The 19,386-nt window shown below is 38.3% G+C and overlaps 1 protein-coding gene across 41 annotated transcripts in view; it reads right to left on the reverse strand.

The window, feature by feature from the left end:
* LOC147374462 (uncharacterized) overlaps nt 1-19,386 on the reverse strand; it is a 441,112-nt gene that overhangs the window by 44,860 nt on the left and 376,866 nt on the right. For 20 of the 41 annotated variants that reach the window (XM_086397207.1, XM_086397202.1, XM_086397210.1 and 17 more), the window contains one exon: nt 311-358. The exons of 16 other annotated variants lie outside the window; for them this stretch is intronic. In XM_086397207.1, the coding sequence (XP_086253333.1) occupies nt 311-358 (48 nt within the window). Of the gene's footprint in view, nt 1-310; nt 359-3,697; nt 13,900-17,727; nt 17,832-18,859; nt 18,999-19,386 lie in introns of those variants that run through there. 5 more of the 41 variants (XM_086397222.1, XM_086397234.1, XM_086397226.1 and 2 more) reach the window with 5 other exon arrangements.

Raw genomic sequence — 19,386 nt, forward strand, 5'->3', positions numbered from 1 at the left:
TTTAGTGGAAGGAGCCGTGATTCTTCTTGAATCAAATATTCTGGGTAACATTCCTAAGCCGAGAGCCTCTTAACCAGTGCCTCTATCTAATACAGTGGTTTTTGTCCATGAATCTGGCATACTGCATGAATCAAATATAAAGCACCCAATTTAAAGAAGAAAAAGGAGTGTAGCAGATCATAGGATACACTTGGTGCTATGATACAGATCATGGTGCTATCACATATCGTACCACCAGCAACTGCTGGTTTGAGAGAGAGATGGCCTGCCTTTTGAAGGTGCAGTTAAAAGAACAAGTTAGACATATTACCTATGATCTTAGCCATCCTTCTTGATACACCATCCTCCAGCATGCAATCTATAAGATAAAAACCATCATTCTATATATATGGTTGTCATAATAAATAGAATGCATGATTCTGGGAACCAAAGTTTAGAAATAGGACTGCCATGCTTCTAATAATTTCCTATGACTCATGAAGAATCAGTGGTTTCTGTCTCTTTTTCCCACAAGGGAAATCACTTTTACCAGAATTTCTATAAACTTTATATCAAATTTTAAGTTTTGCCTGCTGCTCAGTCACTTTGATTTATGCAGAGAAAAAATCAAGGAAAAGGGTCACTATTTGGACAAGAATAATTGACCCTGAATATTAGGAGACAGAGCTGCTCTAACAGTTTTGGGCAACCAGGTGATCAACTAGGCCTTCTTCTGTCTCTTAAATCTTCCCAAATTTTTCGCTTTGGAGAAGATGGAAGATAGTGTTGCTGGGTTTTTTTTTTCTTTTTTTTTTTTTTAACTTATGAAGGAAAATATGATTTTCCCCCCTGGAATATTCATGACATAATTCCTTGTTCTTGATGTTTAGAAAATTCAGGAAATATTCCAATATGGATCATTCTCTAGTGATGGTGGGTACTGACAGTCTGATAGGTGCTGGCAGCTTGTTCTAGTTTGCCTGCAGAGAGAATCCAACATCTCAAGTGATACTGAATAGAAGAAGAGTGATAAATGTGGACATGCAATTACATGGTGTTTATTACTAAAATCAGCTCGAATAGAAGCAGCAGAAAGAAGCCCTCCCCAACAGGCAAGCTCTCAATACTTAACTCATAATTATAAACTTGTCCTGGTGGGAGTCTCAGCACCCCTGTAGGCCTCACTGATACAACCCTTCACCCTGTCGTTTCTTAGGCCGTGATGTTCCTAGCTTGTCAGACATCTTCTTCTCACTTTTCAGTGTTTTTTTTTTATTTTTAAGCTTTACATAATTGTATTAGTTTTGCCAAATATCAAAATGAATCCACCACAGGTATACATGTGTTCCCCATCCTGAACCCTCCTCCCTCCTCCCTCCCCATACCATTCCTCTGGGTCGTCCCAGGCACTAGCCCCAAGCATCCAGTATCGTGCATCGAACCTGGACTGGCATCTCATTTCATACATGATATTTTACATGTTTCAATGCCATTCTCCCAAATCTTCCCACCCTCTCCCTCTCCCACAGAGTCCATAAGCCTGTTCTATACATCAGTGTCTCTTTTGCTGTCTCGTACACAGGGTTATTGTTACCATCTTTCTAAATTCCATATATATGCGTTAGTATACTGTATTGGTGTTTTTCCTTCTGGCTTACTTCACTCTGTATAATAGGCTCCAGTTTCATCCACCTCATTAGAACTGATTCAAATGTATTCTTTTTAATGGCTGAGTAATACTCCATTGTGTATATGTACCACAGCTTTCTTATCCATTCATCTGCTGATGGACATCTAGGTTGCTTCCATGTCCGGGCTATTATAAACAGTGCTGCGATGAACATTGGGGTACACGTGTCTCTTTCCCTTCTGGTTTCCTCAGTGTATATACCCAGCAGTGGGATTGCTGGATCATAAGGCAGTTCTATTTCCAGTTTTTTAAGGAATCTCCACACTGTTCTCCATAGTGGCTGTACTAGTTTGCATTCCCACCTAAAGAAACTAAAGACCTATATATAGAAAACTATAAAACACTGGTGAAGAAATCAAAGAGGACACTAATAGATGGAGAAATATACCATGTTCATGGATTGGAAGAATCAATATAGTGAAAATGAGTATACTACCCAAAGCAATTTATAGATTCAATGCAATCCCTATCAAGCTACCAACAGTATTCTTCACAGAGCTAGAACAAATAATTTCACAATTTGTATGGAAATACAAAAAACCTCGAATAGCCAAAGCGATCCTGAGAAAGAAGAATGGAACTGGAGGAATCAACCTACCTGACTTCAGGCTCTACTACAAAGCCACAGTTATCAAGACAGTATGGTACTGGCACAAAGACAGAAATATAGATCAATGGAACAAAATAGAAAGCCCAGAGATAAATCCACGCACCTATGGACACCTTATCTTTGACAAAGAAGGCAAGAATATACAATGGATTAAAGACAATCTCTTTAACAAGTGGTGCTGGGAAAACTCGTCAACCACTTGTAAAAGAATGAAACTAGAACACTTTCTAACACCATACACAAAAATAAACTCAAAATGGATTAAAGATCTAAACGTAAGACCAGAAACTGTAAAACTCCTAGAGGAGAACATAGGCAAAACACTCTCTGACATACATCACAGCAGGATCCTCTATGACCCACCTCCCAGAATATTGGAAATAAAAGCAAAAATAAACAAATGGGACCTAACTAACCTTAAAAGCTTCTGCACATTAAAGGAAACTATTAGCAAGGTGAAAAGGCAGCCTTCAGAATGGGAGAAAATAATGGCAAATGAAGCAACTGACAAACAACTAATCTCAAAAATATACAAGCAACTCCTACAGCTCAACTCCAGAAAAATAAATGACCCAATCAAAAAATGGGCCAAAGAACTAAATAGACATTTCTCCAAAGAAGACATACAGATGGCTAACAAACACATGAAAAGATGCTCACCATCACTCATTATCAGAGAAATGCAAATCAAAACCACTATGAGGTACCATTTCACACCAGTCAGAATGGCTGCAATCCAAAAGTCTACAAATAATAAATGCTGGAGAGGGTGTGGAGAAAAGGGAACCCTCTTACACTGTTGGTGGGAATGCAAACTTTTCAGTGTTTTTAATGTTCATTTTACATAGAATGTCCAGGGTTTTAGCTGTATTAGCTGGAAGAAAAGGGAACATCTCATCTTCCCAGAAGCAAAATACCATATTGATTTTTAATTGTTTTAACTACTATACAAGGCTCACTCGTCTAAGAGAAGGCATATTTAGTCTTTGACGTCCTTGTGTGCCTTCACAATTAAACCCATTTCCCAATTGCTTCCCACGTGGAGCTAATGGTAAAGAATCTGCCACAAGTTCGGGAGACGCAGAAGACATGGGTTTAGTCCCTGGGTAGGGAAGATCCCCTGGAGAGGGAAATGGCAACACATTCTAGTACTCTTGCCTGGAAAATTCCAGGACAGATGAGCCTGGTGGGCTGAAATCCATGGGGTCGGAGAATTGAACAGGACTGAAATCCATGGCGTCAGAGAGTTGAACAGGACTGAGCATGCACATTCACAAACACACACCTAATGCAAGATGAGTCTGAAACCAAACAGGACCCCATGGGCATCCTGAGCAAGGAAGCCCTTCTGTCTCCCCCATTTCTTATTTTCAGGAAATAGACTCTGGCCTCTATGGCCTTCCCTGAGTTCTAAACGGCAGAATTGAATAGCTGCTAATCAAGGAAGGGAGGGGGTGCAGAGACAGGGGAGGAGCAGTGAAGGAGCAAGAGTGGAGTCTTGGATGAAAGTCGTGGTCCCCCCCAAGGGATACACTTAACAGTATCTCTGAGCAACCACCAACAAAGGAAAGATGTTAGCATTCTTTACTCCAGAGAAGACCTCCTAAGGCCAGATCAGAGTAACCCAAGAAGCTTATCAAGAGATTCTGAGACCAGATTAAAGGACTGCAGGCCCTTCACACACCCTGGGTTATCAGCGGCCCCATCCTTGGACCATTGCTAGGAAACTCTTCACCCCATCCTCCTGGGTTGAGAACCCCAAACCTGCTGTGTCCCCTTTTACCTGACAAAGCAATAAAGATACTCTTCTACTTCAGACAAACTGTCTCTGAGATCTGATGCGGCACCAGCACACAGAGGCCAAGTTTTCTACATCAAGCCCACTGCTCCTGCTCTCTCAAGTCTCCATTTCTCTCAGGAATATCAGTTCTATGACTCTCTTCATTTTATGGAACTCATCTACATTCACAGGAAAGTAGTATTGAGTTGGAGTGAGAGTAACAAAATTTAGGAATCTCTTCTACAACATAGACACCAGGCTACTGAAAAAATGCACATACGTCTTGGTGATACAATTTTGTACCATCAGTTCAGCTACTTAGCCTCTTTCTGTATTTAGAGAAGCAGCAAAGACCTCAGGCATTCATGGGAAAGGAATATTGTTTCTATACATATTTGCTTTTACTCTTTAAATCCATTTCTCAAATGCTACATTTCCATATCTGCTTGTGTATTATCTGTTCTGCACATAGATAGCACAGATACTTCTAGACTTTCCTCTGCTGCTACTGCTTAATACTTAGTTGTGTCCGACTCTCTGCAGCCCCATGAACTGTAGCCCACCAGGCTCCTCTGTTCATGAGATTCCCCAGGCAAGAATACTGGAATGGGTTGCCATTTCCTTCTCCAGGGGATCTTCCTGAGCCAGGGATCAAACCTGCATCTCCTGTGTCTCTTGCATTGGCAGGCAGATTCTTTATCGATGTGCCACCTGGGATATTCAAGGTAATAAACGGCCAAGATGAACGTGAGGTAAAAGGGAGTAAGGGGTGACCCTTGTTCCACTATTACATCCTGTGTGAGAGCTGTGTGATTCTTCAGATCAAGAAACTAGTTTGCTGGGTTTTTGTTAAAATAAGCTATCACAGGCCATAGGCCTTGTCCCATCTACATTAGACGATGTACTGTCTTTGGCCATTCCCTTAAATCCTTTTGCTTTACACATTTAAGTCCTGACCCCATACAGTCACAGGCATGAGGAAAAGCCATCTATTCAAGTTCTTTGTTTGTTCTTTAAACCATAAATAAACACACATAACAAACCTTTCTCTTGCTTAAAAAAAAAAAAAAAAATGTATCCAGGAAACTAATGGAGAAAGATGAGGTGACAAAGCAAAAAGTATGTCATTTTATAAATGGCCTCTACTTTCTATTGAATCAATATTTTCATAGAAAGCTATCTAGAAAAAGGGCTTCTGATTCTAAAAATTCAAATATCATGCTGTTTTATCTGCAGTTTGTTTTTGTTTTTGTTTTTTTTTTCAGTGCATCTAGAGAAATCTTCGATTGTGAAACAGTAGACTAAAAGTGTTTCTTAGCAGTGGACTCTGTTTTCCTGTGACCTGCTCTTACTCCCTTATTCCCAACCCCCACTGCACACTGGAAAGCAGGTCACACAGTGTTATCACAGCCCCGTACTTGTTTTTTCATATCCTTGCTGCTACATCTTTGAACTTTCTGCTCATACATATATAGTCGCTCAGTCATGTCTGACTCTTTGCAACCCTTTTGGACTGTATCCCACCAGGTTCCTGTGTCCATGGGATTTTTTTAGGCAAGAATGCTGGAGTGGGTTGGCATTTCCTCCTTCGGGGGATCTTCCCTACTCATGGTTCAAACTTGTGTCTCCTATGTCTCCTGCATCGCAGGCAGATTCTTTACCCACTGAGCCATTGGGGAAGCTCTTGAACTTTCTACTCAGGAGCAATGAAATAGGCTCCCTCTGTGACGATCACCTTTCCCACTTCATCTTCACCTCTGGCCCTCAGGCTTTCATATCTGGGACTACTAGCCTGGTCTTCTGGGGTTTTAGTCTATTTTCTATTTCACTTTGCTTCTTTATAACTGTCCTTATGTCAATTTCAGTATCCTGTGCACATCTTCAATCAAAGTTACAGTATTAATGACCCATATGATAAGGTTTTCTTAACCAGTTTCTATTTGCTAGAATTATAGTCCTTCACTGAAAAGCCAAAAGTTGCCCCCACCTTTTTGGATTATATTTGAGTTTAGGTTTTTCTTAAATTGTTTTCATACCAGTCTGCCTAGAAATCTCTTAATAAGCTATATTTACATATGTAAAATGAAAAAAATATATATTTTAAAGTGTAAGTTTATATTTACCCTCACAAAGCACATTATTGCATATTTATAAATTGAATTTAGACTTTTCTTTTTAATTCCACATTACAAGAGAACTAATACTGTGCTGGAAGTAATTCTACCATGATGAAGATCAATGTTTTATCTACTTTAAGACAATGTGGGAACAAATGAAATAAAGAATAGCAAATCTGGCTGAAACCCTGATAAGCCAAGTAACCAATTTTTCTTTAATGTATTTTTTTTGACTATTCATAATTCAGCGGAATTCTGCTTAAACTACTTACTGCTGGACAATTTTTAAGTCAGGGAACAGACTGAAGGATGCCTGCTGCAGAAATATAATGCCTTCCTGAGCAGCACTTACAGTTTTCATTTTGGATTTTCAAATCTCAAAGGAAGCATCTACTTAAAGAAGTTCATGTGTGTGATGAAGAGTCTTAGTCACAAAAAATAACAGGAAATGTAATTAGAAGAATCTAGCAAAAGGGAAAAAGATGTGCAGAAGACATTTTTGTCACTTAAAGTGCCATTTTTTACTCTATTGTTTCCCACTGTCTGATAAGCTTAAACTTTTCCAGAGAAGTTTGTACAGAGATTTTAAAAATTAATTTCTGTGGGATTCTTTTGAGAAAATGCTTAAATATAATACCATTTAATCAGGCAAGCCATGAGTGGTAAAAAACTGAAGTGACCTTTCTGTTACTAGTAGGAAGGCACTTAGGTTGGAGACAAAGTGGCCTCCTGTATCTGACTGCTTCTGTAGAGTATTCAGATCATGATCTTTCTTGTTCTGCAGCAATTGAAAGCAATTGCACAGCTCTGAACATTTTAATTTGACCACCATCAAATTTGTGTAAGGTGTTCAGCTTGTGTAGAGGTCTGTGTTTAGAGAAACTATTACAATCTGATGAAAATGTACCATGAGATCAACCCAATCTCTATTAGGCATCTGCTTTAAGAGATTTTGTTTTTAATTTATTTTTTACAGTGTTGTTGTTTTCTTCCATACATCAGTGGAAATCAATCATAATTATACATGTGTCCCCTCCCTATTGGGCCTGGCTTCCCTCATCCCACCCCTGTAGGTCATCCCAAAATGCCATGCTGGGTTCCCCGTGTTACATACCAACTTCCTACCAGCTATCTGTTCTAAACTTGATAGTGTATATATGTTAATGCTCTTTCTCCATTCGTCCCACTTTCTCTTTCCCCAACTGTGTCCACAAGTCCATTTTCTACAGCTCTATTCCTTCCCTGCAAATAGGTTCATCAATGACATTTTTCTAGACTCCATATATATGTGTTAATATACATCTATAGCAGGCATGAAATCAAAGTGAAATAAAGAAAAAATATACTGAACAAGTTTCAAGTTTATCTCCTATTCATCAGAGAAGGAATGAAAAAGATTTAATAGATAAGCCTGCTTAAAATAAGGAAACAAATAGGAAACCTTCGCTATGAGAATTAGCTATGGAAGTAGAATTTAAAGTCAACTCTGATAAAGACAGACCAATTATCCTTTAAATTAAATTAGGATTTCAGCTCTAATGAACAACAGGCAGACACTAATTTAGATGTTTTTAAACCTCAAATTTTTAAGGAGATATAGAAGCATGCTGGAAACCTTCAAATCAATAGAATCAGTTCCCCTGCCATATTCTTCCCTATCAGTGATAGAGGCACAGATAACAAGATAATCCCAATTTTATTAGTTTCTACAGGCAGTATAAAAATAATATGAATATAGAGTATTTTTCTCAAAAACCACTCACACATTTTTATAAAATTGTTCCCATGCTTGCCCCATCAGTTGGATTCATACCTTTAGGATGAAGTTTGACACATGTGTTGCACTATAATACTTTGTCATGGTTTATAACTTCTGCCACAACTGACCACATACCTGAAGTACATTCTCCCAGTGCTGAGTCAATGGACTTATTATTTGGAAAATTAACTATAAATAACTATAGTCAACAAAAGAGTCCTAAATGCAGTACTTGTATGCAATCTCAAAACACAACACAACAGAATTAGGTGTTCCTCCAACATCACAGTAATCCAAGTCTATGCCCCAACCCCTAATGCTGAAGAAGATGAAGTTGACTGGTGCCAAGAAGATCTACAACACCTTCTAGAATTAACACCAAAAAAAAAAAAGTCCTTTTCTTCATAGGGGATTGAAATGCAAAAGTTAGGAAGTCAAGAGAGACTTGGAGTAACCGGCAAGTTTGGCCTTAGAGTACAAAATGAAGCAGGGCAAAGGCTAACAGAGTTTTGCTAAGAGAACACCCTGGTCATAGCAAACACCTACTTCCAGCAACACAAGACAAGATTCTACACATGGACATCACCAGATGGTTAATACAAGACCCGGAGCTGACTATGGCTGGGATCATCAGCTCCTTATTGCCAAATTCAGGCTTAAGTTGAAGAAAGTAGGGAGAACCACAAGGCAGTTCAGGTATGACCTAAATCAAATCCCTTACGATTATACAGTGGAGGTGATGAACAGATTCAAAGGACTAGATCTGGTAGACAGAGTGCCTGAAGACCTATGGAAGGAGGTCTGAATATTGTAGAAAAGATGGTGACCAAAACCATCCCCAAGAAAAAGAAATGCAAGAAGACAAAGTGGTTGTCTGAGGAGGCCTTATAAATAGCTGAGAAAAGAAGAGATGCAAAAGGCAAAGAAGAAATGGAAAGATATGCCCAACTGAATGCAGAGTTCCAGAGAACAGAAAAGAGAGATAAGAAAGCCTTCTTAAGTGAACAATGCAAAGAAATAGAGGAAAATAATAGAATGGGAAAGACTAGAGATCTCTTCAAGAAAACTGGAGATACCAAGGGAACAGTTCATGTAAACATGAGCACAGTAAAGGACAGATATGGCAAGGACATAACAGAAGCAGAAAAGATTAAGAAGAGGTGGCAAGAATACACAGAAGAACTATACAAAGAGATCTTAGTGATCCGGATAACCATGATGGTGTAGACACTCACCTAGAACCAGACATCCCGGAGTATGAAGTCAAGTAGGCCTTACGAAGCATTAGTACAAACAAAGTTGAGGTGATGGAATTCCACTTGAGCTATTTCAAATCCTAAAAGATGAGGCTGTGAAAGTGCTACACTCAATATGCCAGCAAATTTGGAAAACTCAGCAGTGGCCACAGGACTGGAAAAGGTCAGTTTTCATTCTAATCTCAAAGAAAGGTATGCCAAAGAATGTTTAAACTACCACACAATTGCTCTCATTTCACATGCTAGCAAAGTAATGCTCAAAATTCTCCAAGCTAGGCTCAGCAGTACGTGAACTGAGAACTTCCAGATGTTCAAGCTGGATTTAGAAAAGGTAGAGAAACCAGAGATCAAATTGCCAACATCTGCTGGACCATAGAGAAAGCAAGGGAATTCCAGAAAAACATCTACCTCTGTTTCATTGATTACACTAAAGACTTTGACTATGTGGATCATAACAAACTGTGGAAAACTCTTAAAGAGATGGGAATACCAGACCATCTTACTGGTCTCCTGAGAAACCTACATGCCAGTCAAGAAGCAACAATTAGACCTTATATGGAACAACTGACTGTTTCAGGATTGAGAAAGGAGTATGACAGGGCTGTTTATTGTCACCATGTTTATTTAACTTATATACAGAGCACATCATGAGAAATGCCAGGCTGGATGAGTTACAAGCTGGAATCAAGATTGCCAGGAGAAATACCAACAACCTCAGATATGCAGATGATACCACTCTAATGGCAGAAAGTGAAGAGGAACTAAAAATAAAAAGCCTCTTGATGAGAATGAAGGAAGAGAATGAAAAAGTCAGCTTAAAACTGAATATTAAAAAAAAATTAAGATCGTGGCATCTGGTCCCATCACTTCATGGCAAAAAGAAGGGGAAAATGTGGAAGCAGTGACAGATTTTCTCTTCTTGGGCTCTAAATTCACTGCAGATGGTGACTGCAGCCATGAAATCAGAAGATGATTGCCTGTTGGCAGAAAAGCTATGACAAGCCTAGATAAATGAGTTAAAAAGCAAAGACATCACTTTGCCAACAAAGATCTGTATAGTCAAGGTTATGGTCTTTCCAGTGGTCACGTATGGTTGTGAGAGCTGGAAAATAAAGAAAGCTGAGTGCTGAACTATTTATGCCCTTTAACTGTGGTGCTGGAGAAGACTCTCAAGAGTCCCGTGGACAGCAAGGTGATCAACTCAGTAAGTCTTAAAGGAAATCAACCCTGAAAATTCATTGGAAGAACAGATACTGAAGCTGAAGCTCCAGACCTTTGGCCACCTGATGTGAACAGCTGACTCAATATTTCCCTGATGCTGGGAAAGATTGAAGGCAGAAGGAAATGAGGGCATGACAGAGGATGATGTTTGGATGGCATCACCAATGCAATGGACATGAACTTGGACATACTCTGGGAGATGGTGGTAGACAGGGAGACCTGGCGTGCTGTAGTCCATGAGGTCACAAAGAGCCGGACACAACTTGGCAACTGAACAACAAACAAAGAAATCATAGAACATAATCCATCCTCTCTGATGGATAAGAAATATCCATAAGATAATAAGTTTATTATTATAAATAACAGTTTTCTTATTACCTTTTAACAACTGTTACATGAGTTGTTTTTTTGTTTTATGCTTCTTTTATGGTTTACTGTGTATATGTGTGTGTGCTCAGTCACATCTGACTCTTTGCAACCCCATAGACTGTAGCCAGCCAGGCTCCTCTGTCTGTGGAATTTTCCTGGCAAGAATACTGGAGAGGGTTGCATTTCATATTCCAGGGGAATCTTCCCAACTCAAGATATTGAAACTGCATGTCTTGTGCCTCCTGCATTGGCAGAGGGCTTCCTTACCAGTGCGCCACCTGAGAAAGCCTTATGGCTTATAGACTATTCACCAAATAGAAATCTACACATCAAAGAAACATTTTAACTTACAGTTTTCAAAAAAAATTTCAATACTTAACCCTATACTGATATAAAAGATCTTGTAAAGCACTACAATGAAGTGTTCAGGAAAAAACGTAAATTTAATACAATAGATATTAATATTTTGGTGAAGAACATTTTTACTGGTACAACTGTTTACTATAGATATTTTTATTTCAGTTGCATATTTTCCTTAGCAAAGAGCACTGGTACATCATAAATCAAGACAAGGTCAGCTTCCCAGCAGAAAATTAATCCTAGCTTACAAAGAAGTCAATAGGAATTGAGGGGATATAATTAATATAATGTTAATTCCTCAGTTGTCTCTGTCTGGCTTTATATTAATTAAAACTCTGGGATCCCTGCAACTCTGATAAGGCTCCAGTAATCTTACAGTCTTTAAAGGGTAGAGTAAAGGACGAGCTAGACCATCAAACAGTTACAGCTTAAACATGCTTTCTCCTTGAAACAATCCTCAAATCTCAGCACTTAAGGATCCACAATGCATGAATTCACTGCCAGGAGAAAGAGAAACATTTGAACTATGTAAAATCACCAATATTCTACCATTTTTCCCTTAGAAATTTTCGTGATTTGACCTGGTATTAAACAAAACAAAAAGACAACCCACAAAATGGAAGAAAATACTTGCAAATAAAGTGACTGATGAGGGATTAACCTCTAAAATATGCAAATAGCTCATATAGCCCAATATCAAAAAACAAACAACCCAAATAATGGGCAGAAGATCTAAAAAGACATGTCTTCCAAAAAGACATACAGATGGCCAAGAGACACATGAAAACACTAATTATTAGAGAAATGCACATCAAAACTATAATGAAGTATTACTTCACATCTGTCAGAATGGCCATCATAAAAAAAATCTACAAACAGCAAATGCTGAAGAAGCTGTGGAGGAAAGGCAACACTCCTATACTGTTGTTGGGAATGTAAATTGGGTCAGCCACTGTGGAGAACAATATGGAGAGTCCTTAAACTAAAAATAGAACAACTATTTGAACCAACAATCTTACTCCTGGTTATACACCCAGAGAACACCATAATTTGAAAATACACATGTACCCCAATATTCATATAAAACATTCTGTGACATGGAAGCAACCTGAATGTTCATTGACAGAGGACTGGATAAAGCAAATGTAATACATATATACAATAGACTAAGACTCAGCCATAATAAAAAAAATGAAACAATGCCATTTACAGTGACATGGACGGACCTAGAAATTGTCCTACTGAGTGAGGCAAGTCATACAGAGAAAGACACATATCATATGATATAATTTATATGTGGACTCTAAAAAAAAAATTGTACAATGAGCCTATTTACAAAACAAATAGAATCACAAATGTAGAAAACACACTTTTGATTACAAAGGGGGAGAATAAATTAGGAGATTGGGATTGACATATGTACATTATTATATATGAAATAGATAATTAATAAGGACCTATGGTATAGCACAGGGATCTCTACACAGTACTCTGTAATGACTTATGTAGGAACAGAATCTAAAAAGAGTGTATTTATGTATATGTTAACTGGTTCGCTTTGCTGTACAGCAGAAACTAATACAACATTGTAAAGCAACTATAACAAAATTTAATTAAAAATAAAACATTTAAAAGGGATATGGAATCAATGCAAAGTATAATCTCTCTAACAAATAATCAGGAACCTCAGCAGTGATAAGAATCATGTACATTAATAAATTTAACAGATACAAAAAGTAAACCTTTTCCCAGCATTGAAACTGCTAAAGAATGAAAGGGACAAACTGTGGGGGTACGTACCTATGTTTAAAGAGCAGTTTATTTACATTATATAAGTCTTTTAAATGAGTCATCATTGTTATCACTGCTGCTGCTGCTGCTAAGTCACTTCAGTCGTGTCCGACTCTGTGCGACCCCATAGATGGCAGCCCACCAGGCTCTGCCATCCCTGGGATTCTCCAGGCAAGAACACTGGAGTGGGTTGCCATTTCCCTCTCCAGTGGATGAAAATGAAAAGTAAAAGTGAAGTCGCTCAGTCGTGTCTGACTCTTCGCGACCCCATGGACTGCAGCCTACCAGGCTCCTCCGTCCATGGGGGTTTCCAGGCAAGAGGACTGGAGTGGGTTGCCATTGCCTTCTCCACTAGTTTTTACTTACTTATTTCTACTCTGTCTTATTTCTAGAATGATTTCAATGGATTGGATGAGTTTTATGTGAGCCAATACAAAAAACAAAACCCTGAGTACAACTCATATTACAGTGTCCTTGCAGTAGCGTCCCCTCAGAAGATATACTATTGTGCTTATAAGATCTGGTAAGGGTAGTAAGCAATGATGTAAGACTCAGTAAGGCTTATGCCTCTTACTTCTTTATTAAAGGGCATTGTAACCTTTAATTATGGAGATCACAGTCAAGACAGCAAAAGGAAATGCAGAGTTGAAAAATGGAAATAAATATCTTTTAGTCATGTTACACAGAGCTGGCCTAGAATATAACCATAATGTAACTTGTTGCAACAAGTATAAAATATGTGCTATTCACCTATTCACTCTTTTAGTCATTCATTTATTCATTCATTCATTCCACAGGTGTTTACTGAAGAATTCACACATGACAGGAAGCATTCTTGGTGCTGGGATGCCTTCTCTTGTGGAAACGACAGCCTATTGGTACTATAGGATTACCTATGAACTCTGTGTTTTTAGAATAATATACTGTAGGTGCAGAAAATGCTGTTTGACTCCACTTATGGAGGTACCTAGAAAAGTCCAATTCATAAAATCAGAAAGTACACTGGAAGATGCCAGGGGCCCAGGAGTGAGGGTAGATGGGAAGGGCAGACAGGGACTTAGTGTTTAATGGAGACAGAGTTTCAGTTTAAGCAGGTGATCAATGATGCTGCAAGATGACTGCAATTGTGAATGTACTTAGTGTCACTGAACTGTACAGTTAAATATGGTTAGAATAGTATGTTTTATATTATATGACTTCTACCACAATAAACGTTAAAGAAATGTGATTATATCTTAGTTACCTCTATAATCAACTTCTGAATAATTTTTAAAAAACGGTATTATCATACACAGCTTAATTATAACACAACACAGAAGAATCTAACTTTCGTCCTCCTTCAGTATTATATTCTTAGTAGAAGACACTGTGTGTGTGTTAGTTGCTCAGTTGTGTCCGACTCTGCAACCCCATGGACCGTAGCCCACCAGGCTCCTCTGACCATGGAATTCTCCAGGCCAAAATACCAGAGTGGGTTGCCATTTCCTTATCCAAGTAGAAGACACTACCATATTTTATATCAACTATTGCAATAATATCCTAACACCCTCCTATAGTCTTCACAGAACTGCTCGAATATGTTTCTAAAATATAAGCCAAATATTTTCCATGCTCTGCTCAAAACCCTGTAATGTTTTCAAATTTTCTATCTCATTGAAAGTTATTTTTTTATCATAGCTTTAAGGGATAACCCCTGGTATGCCTCTGACCCAGATAATTATCATTCTCTCCTTTCTGCATCCATTATTCGGATTCCCTGCTGTTCCTCAAACATAACAGACATGTTCCTGTCTTAGGACCTCTGCACTTATCTTTCCTCTGCTGAAATACTCCACTTCCTGGTCCCCACAAACCTTAGTTCCTATTAAACTGAAACTCAAAAATTCTTTTTATCAGAAAAGCTCTTCCTGATCACTTTATATAAAATAGCTCTGATCTCAATTATATACCATCACCCACATTATTAAATGTTCCTCTATGCATAACACAAGCCAACATGAAAAACAATTTTATTTTTCAACTTGGAGTTGTATAAAGATGACAATTAAGTTAAATATTAATATATGCAACAAATCCTGAATGCACTCAGATGTTGATATTTAGTTGCTCTCTAGGGGTTAGTGAGATTCTTTATTCAGCATGAATAAGGAACCATCACTTTTTCTTTTGTTTCTGGATGCCTGTTTGTCCAGGTCCATCTAATCCCCTTCTCTTTCTCATGGCCATCATGTTTCTAACATTGTACATTTATATATAGATTGTTGTTTCTGGTTATCTATTACTGTTTACAGAATTGTCTTAGTTTTGCATCTGCAATTATTTGAAGCTCACTTTGAGTACAGTATTTATCAAGCTCCTTGGCAGTATGCTTTTCCAATAAATTATGCAAAATTCTGTTTTCTATTCAACAACAAGAAACATCTGCTACATATCAGACACTGTCCAAATATTGGAGACACCTAGAATAATACACACAGGCAACAATCAAATAGATGGGAATTAAACTCCATATTTTAAAAGAAAGAGTACCAAAGAATTTGTGGACATGTTTTAAATCATTACACAAGCATTTAAAGATATGGCTGATTCTCAACACAAATGATGGGAACTTCTATGGGGCCATAAATTAAAAACTGCAAACAAGAGAGGTAAAGGAGCTGTCCTGGATATCTGCCTACTAAAGAAACCTAGAGCATTAATATGAAAATACCTGAAAACTCATATTCCAGCTTCTCTTGCAATAAGGTTAAACATAGGACTATGCTAACCAATAAAATATGAATAAAAGCAATGGGTATATTTTCTGTGCCAACGTGAGCAATCATCCATCATGTCTTCTTCCCTTTTCTCTCTCCCCTGTGTGGATGGTAGTAAAAAAAACTCCAAAATGTCAGTGCCCCATGATCAAAGAACTTTGGATACCCAAGTCAACTTTTGGATTAGGACAGCCCAGGAATACGCCACTGGACTTCACGTTAGATACTTTTATGATGTCAAACCCCTGAGATTTCAGAGGTAGAGAAGAATGACTCATTCACTCGTGATCATCTAGAACTTTGAAGAGGTGTTCTTCTGCAACAAAACCATAATATATGTGGCTGCTGCTGCTGCTGCTAAGTCACTTCAGTCATGTCCGATTCTGTGCAACCCCAGAGATGGCAGCCCACCAGGCTCCGCCATCCCTGGGATTCTCCAGGCAAGAACACTGGAGTGGGTTGCCATTTCCTTCTCCAATGCATGAAAGTGAAAGTGAAAGTGAAGTCGTGTCCAACTCTTCGAGACCCCATGGACTGCAGCCTACCAGGCTCCTCCGTCCATGGGATTTTTCAGGCAAGAGTACTGGAGTGGGTTGCCATTGCCTTCTCCAATATATGTGGCAGTGATCAGCAAATATTGCAAAGGGCCAGCTTATAAATATTTTAGGCTTTGAAGCTACTATGGTCTCTGTTATAACTGCTCAATAATCCTATACTCAGCCATAGACAGTACATAAATGAATGAACATAGCTGTGTTCCAATACCATTTTACTTACAACAACCGGCCAAAGGCTGGATTTGGCCCATAGGTAGTTATTTGCTGAACCATGGCTTACAATGTGAAAAGGAAATTGATAATGAAGGATAGAGATGAGATGATCCATGTTATACCACAGCAAAACTTCCAGCAAAACTGTTGCTGCCATATATAGAAGTCAACCGTGTGCCTAGTGGGTTTGGAGATCTAGCAGAAGGGATTTTAAAATCCTAGCACTAAGGATATGCTTTCTAATACTAAAAAGAGCTCAACAACAACAAAAAGGGCATCACTGAGCAAGTCAACGGGAAAAGTATCAGACTTTAGAAGAAATGAAACAGTTGAATATTTTCAGACCCTAACCAAAGAGATTAAATGCTAAAGGCTCCAAGCAAAAAAGAGCTATAAAAGACCCTCACTTGCATAAAGTGAATAAGGGAACTCAAAACCAGAGTAGAAGACTGGCCTGCACAGGCCACCTCTGGGCTAAGGGGTGACAAGGGCACCAAAAAGCACAGCTGAACTGACCAGAAGCACAGGTTTCCTAAATTTAAGAGATCTGTATTGCCAAGGTAAAGAAAGCTTTGGGGTGGCTACAGACAAAGAAGACTGTGTAGGAAAAATCGCTCTGAATCTTTTTCTAGAGGATTAAATTCTCTGTCTATCTATGAAAAGACTATAGGCAAAATCACACCTTTAAGGTTACTTGAAGATGGAGGATGTAAACTTACTGTTAATAAGAAGAGAAAGAGCATGGGATGATCAGCACCGCAGACCAAATGCTCTCAGTCATCCCCACGCATCTCAGTGCTCCACGACAAGGAAAGGAAGGGAAAAAAATAAACAAAAGAAACACAAAGAAAGGACACTTGCTAAGGAGCCTGAGGGTGAGTTGAAGCAACCAGAGGAAAAGGGAATCTCTGAAGTGGGACAAACAAAACTCAGATCACACAACAAACCTCCAGGAAGGGACTGCCAAGTATTTGCCCTTAAAGAGCCAAACAGTATAAAAAGAGAGAGGTTCAGGATATAAAGAGATACACTCCATTTCAGGCATTCAATTTAAGGAGGTAAATTGCTTCATGGGGCAAGTTTCTTAATCAGGAAACGTGACTTTCTAAATTTCATGGAATAATCAAGGGAACAAGATGTTAATGTCTGTTCATTAGTGGGGTATTCCCAAAACTAGTTCACTACTTCAGCGACCATGGTTTTAAATTGAGCATTAATGTCTCTGGGGAAGACAGAACATATTTTCATTATTTAGATGTGTTTCCTTACCTAAGACTTGTGTGTGGAGGGGAGGTGGGGAGAGCATGATTCTAAAAATGTCTTCCAAACACAGAGCTCTGAAGAGGTACAGGAACCAAAGAAAGGAGTGAGGTCTGTTAATTGGGTGACAAAAAAGGAAAACAGTAAGAGAAAGTGGAAAGGATACAGTGACGAGAATCTATCAACCTCTCCTCCGTCATCAAAACCAAACAATGACAACAATAAAACACTGCTAAGTTATTGTCTTTGCTAGGTTCATAGAAAACGGTACCATTAAAATAAGAATTCTATAAAATATAGAGATATCATTCAAAATAAAAACAACAAAGTCCACAGAGATCTGCTGCACAAAAATCAGGTTTAAAAAAATGCAATTTAAATGAGGCATCTTCCCCACTCCCACATATATGAAAACATCAACCCAAAGAAAAAGTCCTAATCTACACACTGAATAGAATTAAAAATACTGAAATGAGCATTTGAACACATGAAAAGCTACTTTGAATCAGAAATCAAAAATCAAAATGAATTTTCTAAAAAAGCACAAGCTTCACCCAACTTAATTATGACTGTGAAATTTTCAGAAAAGGATAGATAGCAAGCATTTCTTGAAAATATATGAATAATATATGAATATACTCATAAAGGGAGAGATATGTGGGAGATTACCATATACATTTTAATTGAAATAATATTTACATCTAACATTTTATTATTTTCAGGTATAAAATATAATAATCCAACATATACATATACTGTGAAACAATCCCCACTATTAGCCTAGCAAATATTCACCACCAAACATAGTCACAACTTTTTTCCCCTGTGATGAGAACTTCTAAGATTTATTCTCTTAGCAACTTTCAAATATGGAATGTAGTATTATTAACTATAGTCGGCATGCTGTACTTTACATCCCTAGAACTTAGTTTCTAACTAGAAGCTTATACATTTCATAACCTTCATGTTGTATATTTTGATAACAAATAATACAATTAAAAATTGAGAGAAGGGAGAAGAAAAAAGAAAACCACAAAAAACTCATTGTTTATAGACAAAAAGTAGATATTTAAGGCCACCTCCACCAAAAAAATTAAAAAGTGGTAAAACAGAGAGTAAAAGGTTAAATAAGAAGGAATTAAAGTTGCTAGAGGAGATCTGCTGCTGCTGCTAAGTCGATTCAGTTGTGTCCAACTCTGTGCGACCCTGGAGACGGCAGCCTACCAGGCTCCTCCATCCTTGGGATTCTCCAGGCAAGAACTCTGGGTTGCCATTTCCTTCTCCAGTGCATGAAAGTGAAAAGTGAAAGTGAAGTTGCTCAGTCGTGTCTGACTCTTCCCCACCCCATGGACGGCAGCCTACCAGGCTCCTCCATCCATGGGAGTTTCCAGGCAAGAGTACTGGAGTGGGGTGCCATTGCCTCCTCCGAGAGGAGATCTAAGTACCAAAATAGCCCTTGACAAACCATTCAACCTTCTTCAATACCCAGTTTTGTATAAAAGAGACAGTGTACATCTTATAGATAAATAAACAAAGCAAATAAAACAAAAGGCCCATAATTATAAATTATGATGCAGTTGAAAACTAAACCAATCAGTCCTACAAATGAATTTGAATGAGCTTAATTAACCCTCCAGCATAAAAGAAAAAAATAAAAATATGATCCTT

The sequence above is a fragment of the Bos grunniens genome, chromosome 4, assembly GCF_055505025.1.
Source record: "Bos grunniens cultivar Pamir isolate PY7600 chromosome 4, Bosgru_T2T1.0, whole genome shotgun sequence".
Taxonomy (NCBI): domain Eukaryota; kingdom Metazoa; phylum Chordata; class Mammalia; order Artiodactyla; family Bovidae; genus Bos; species Bos grunniens.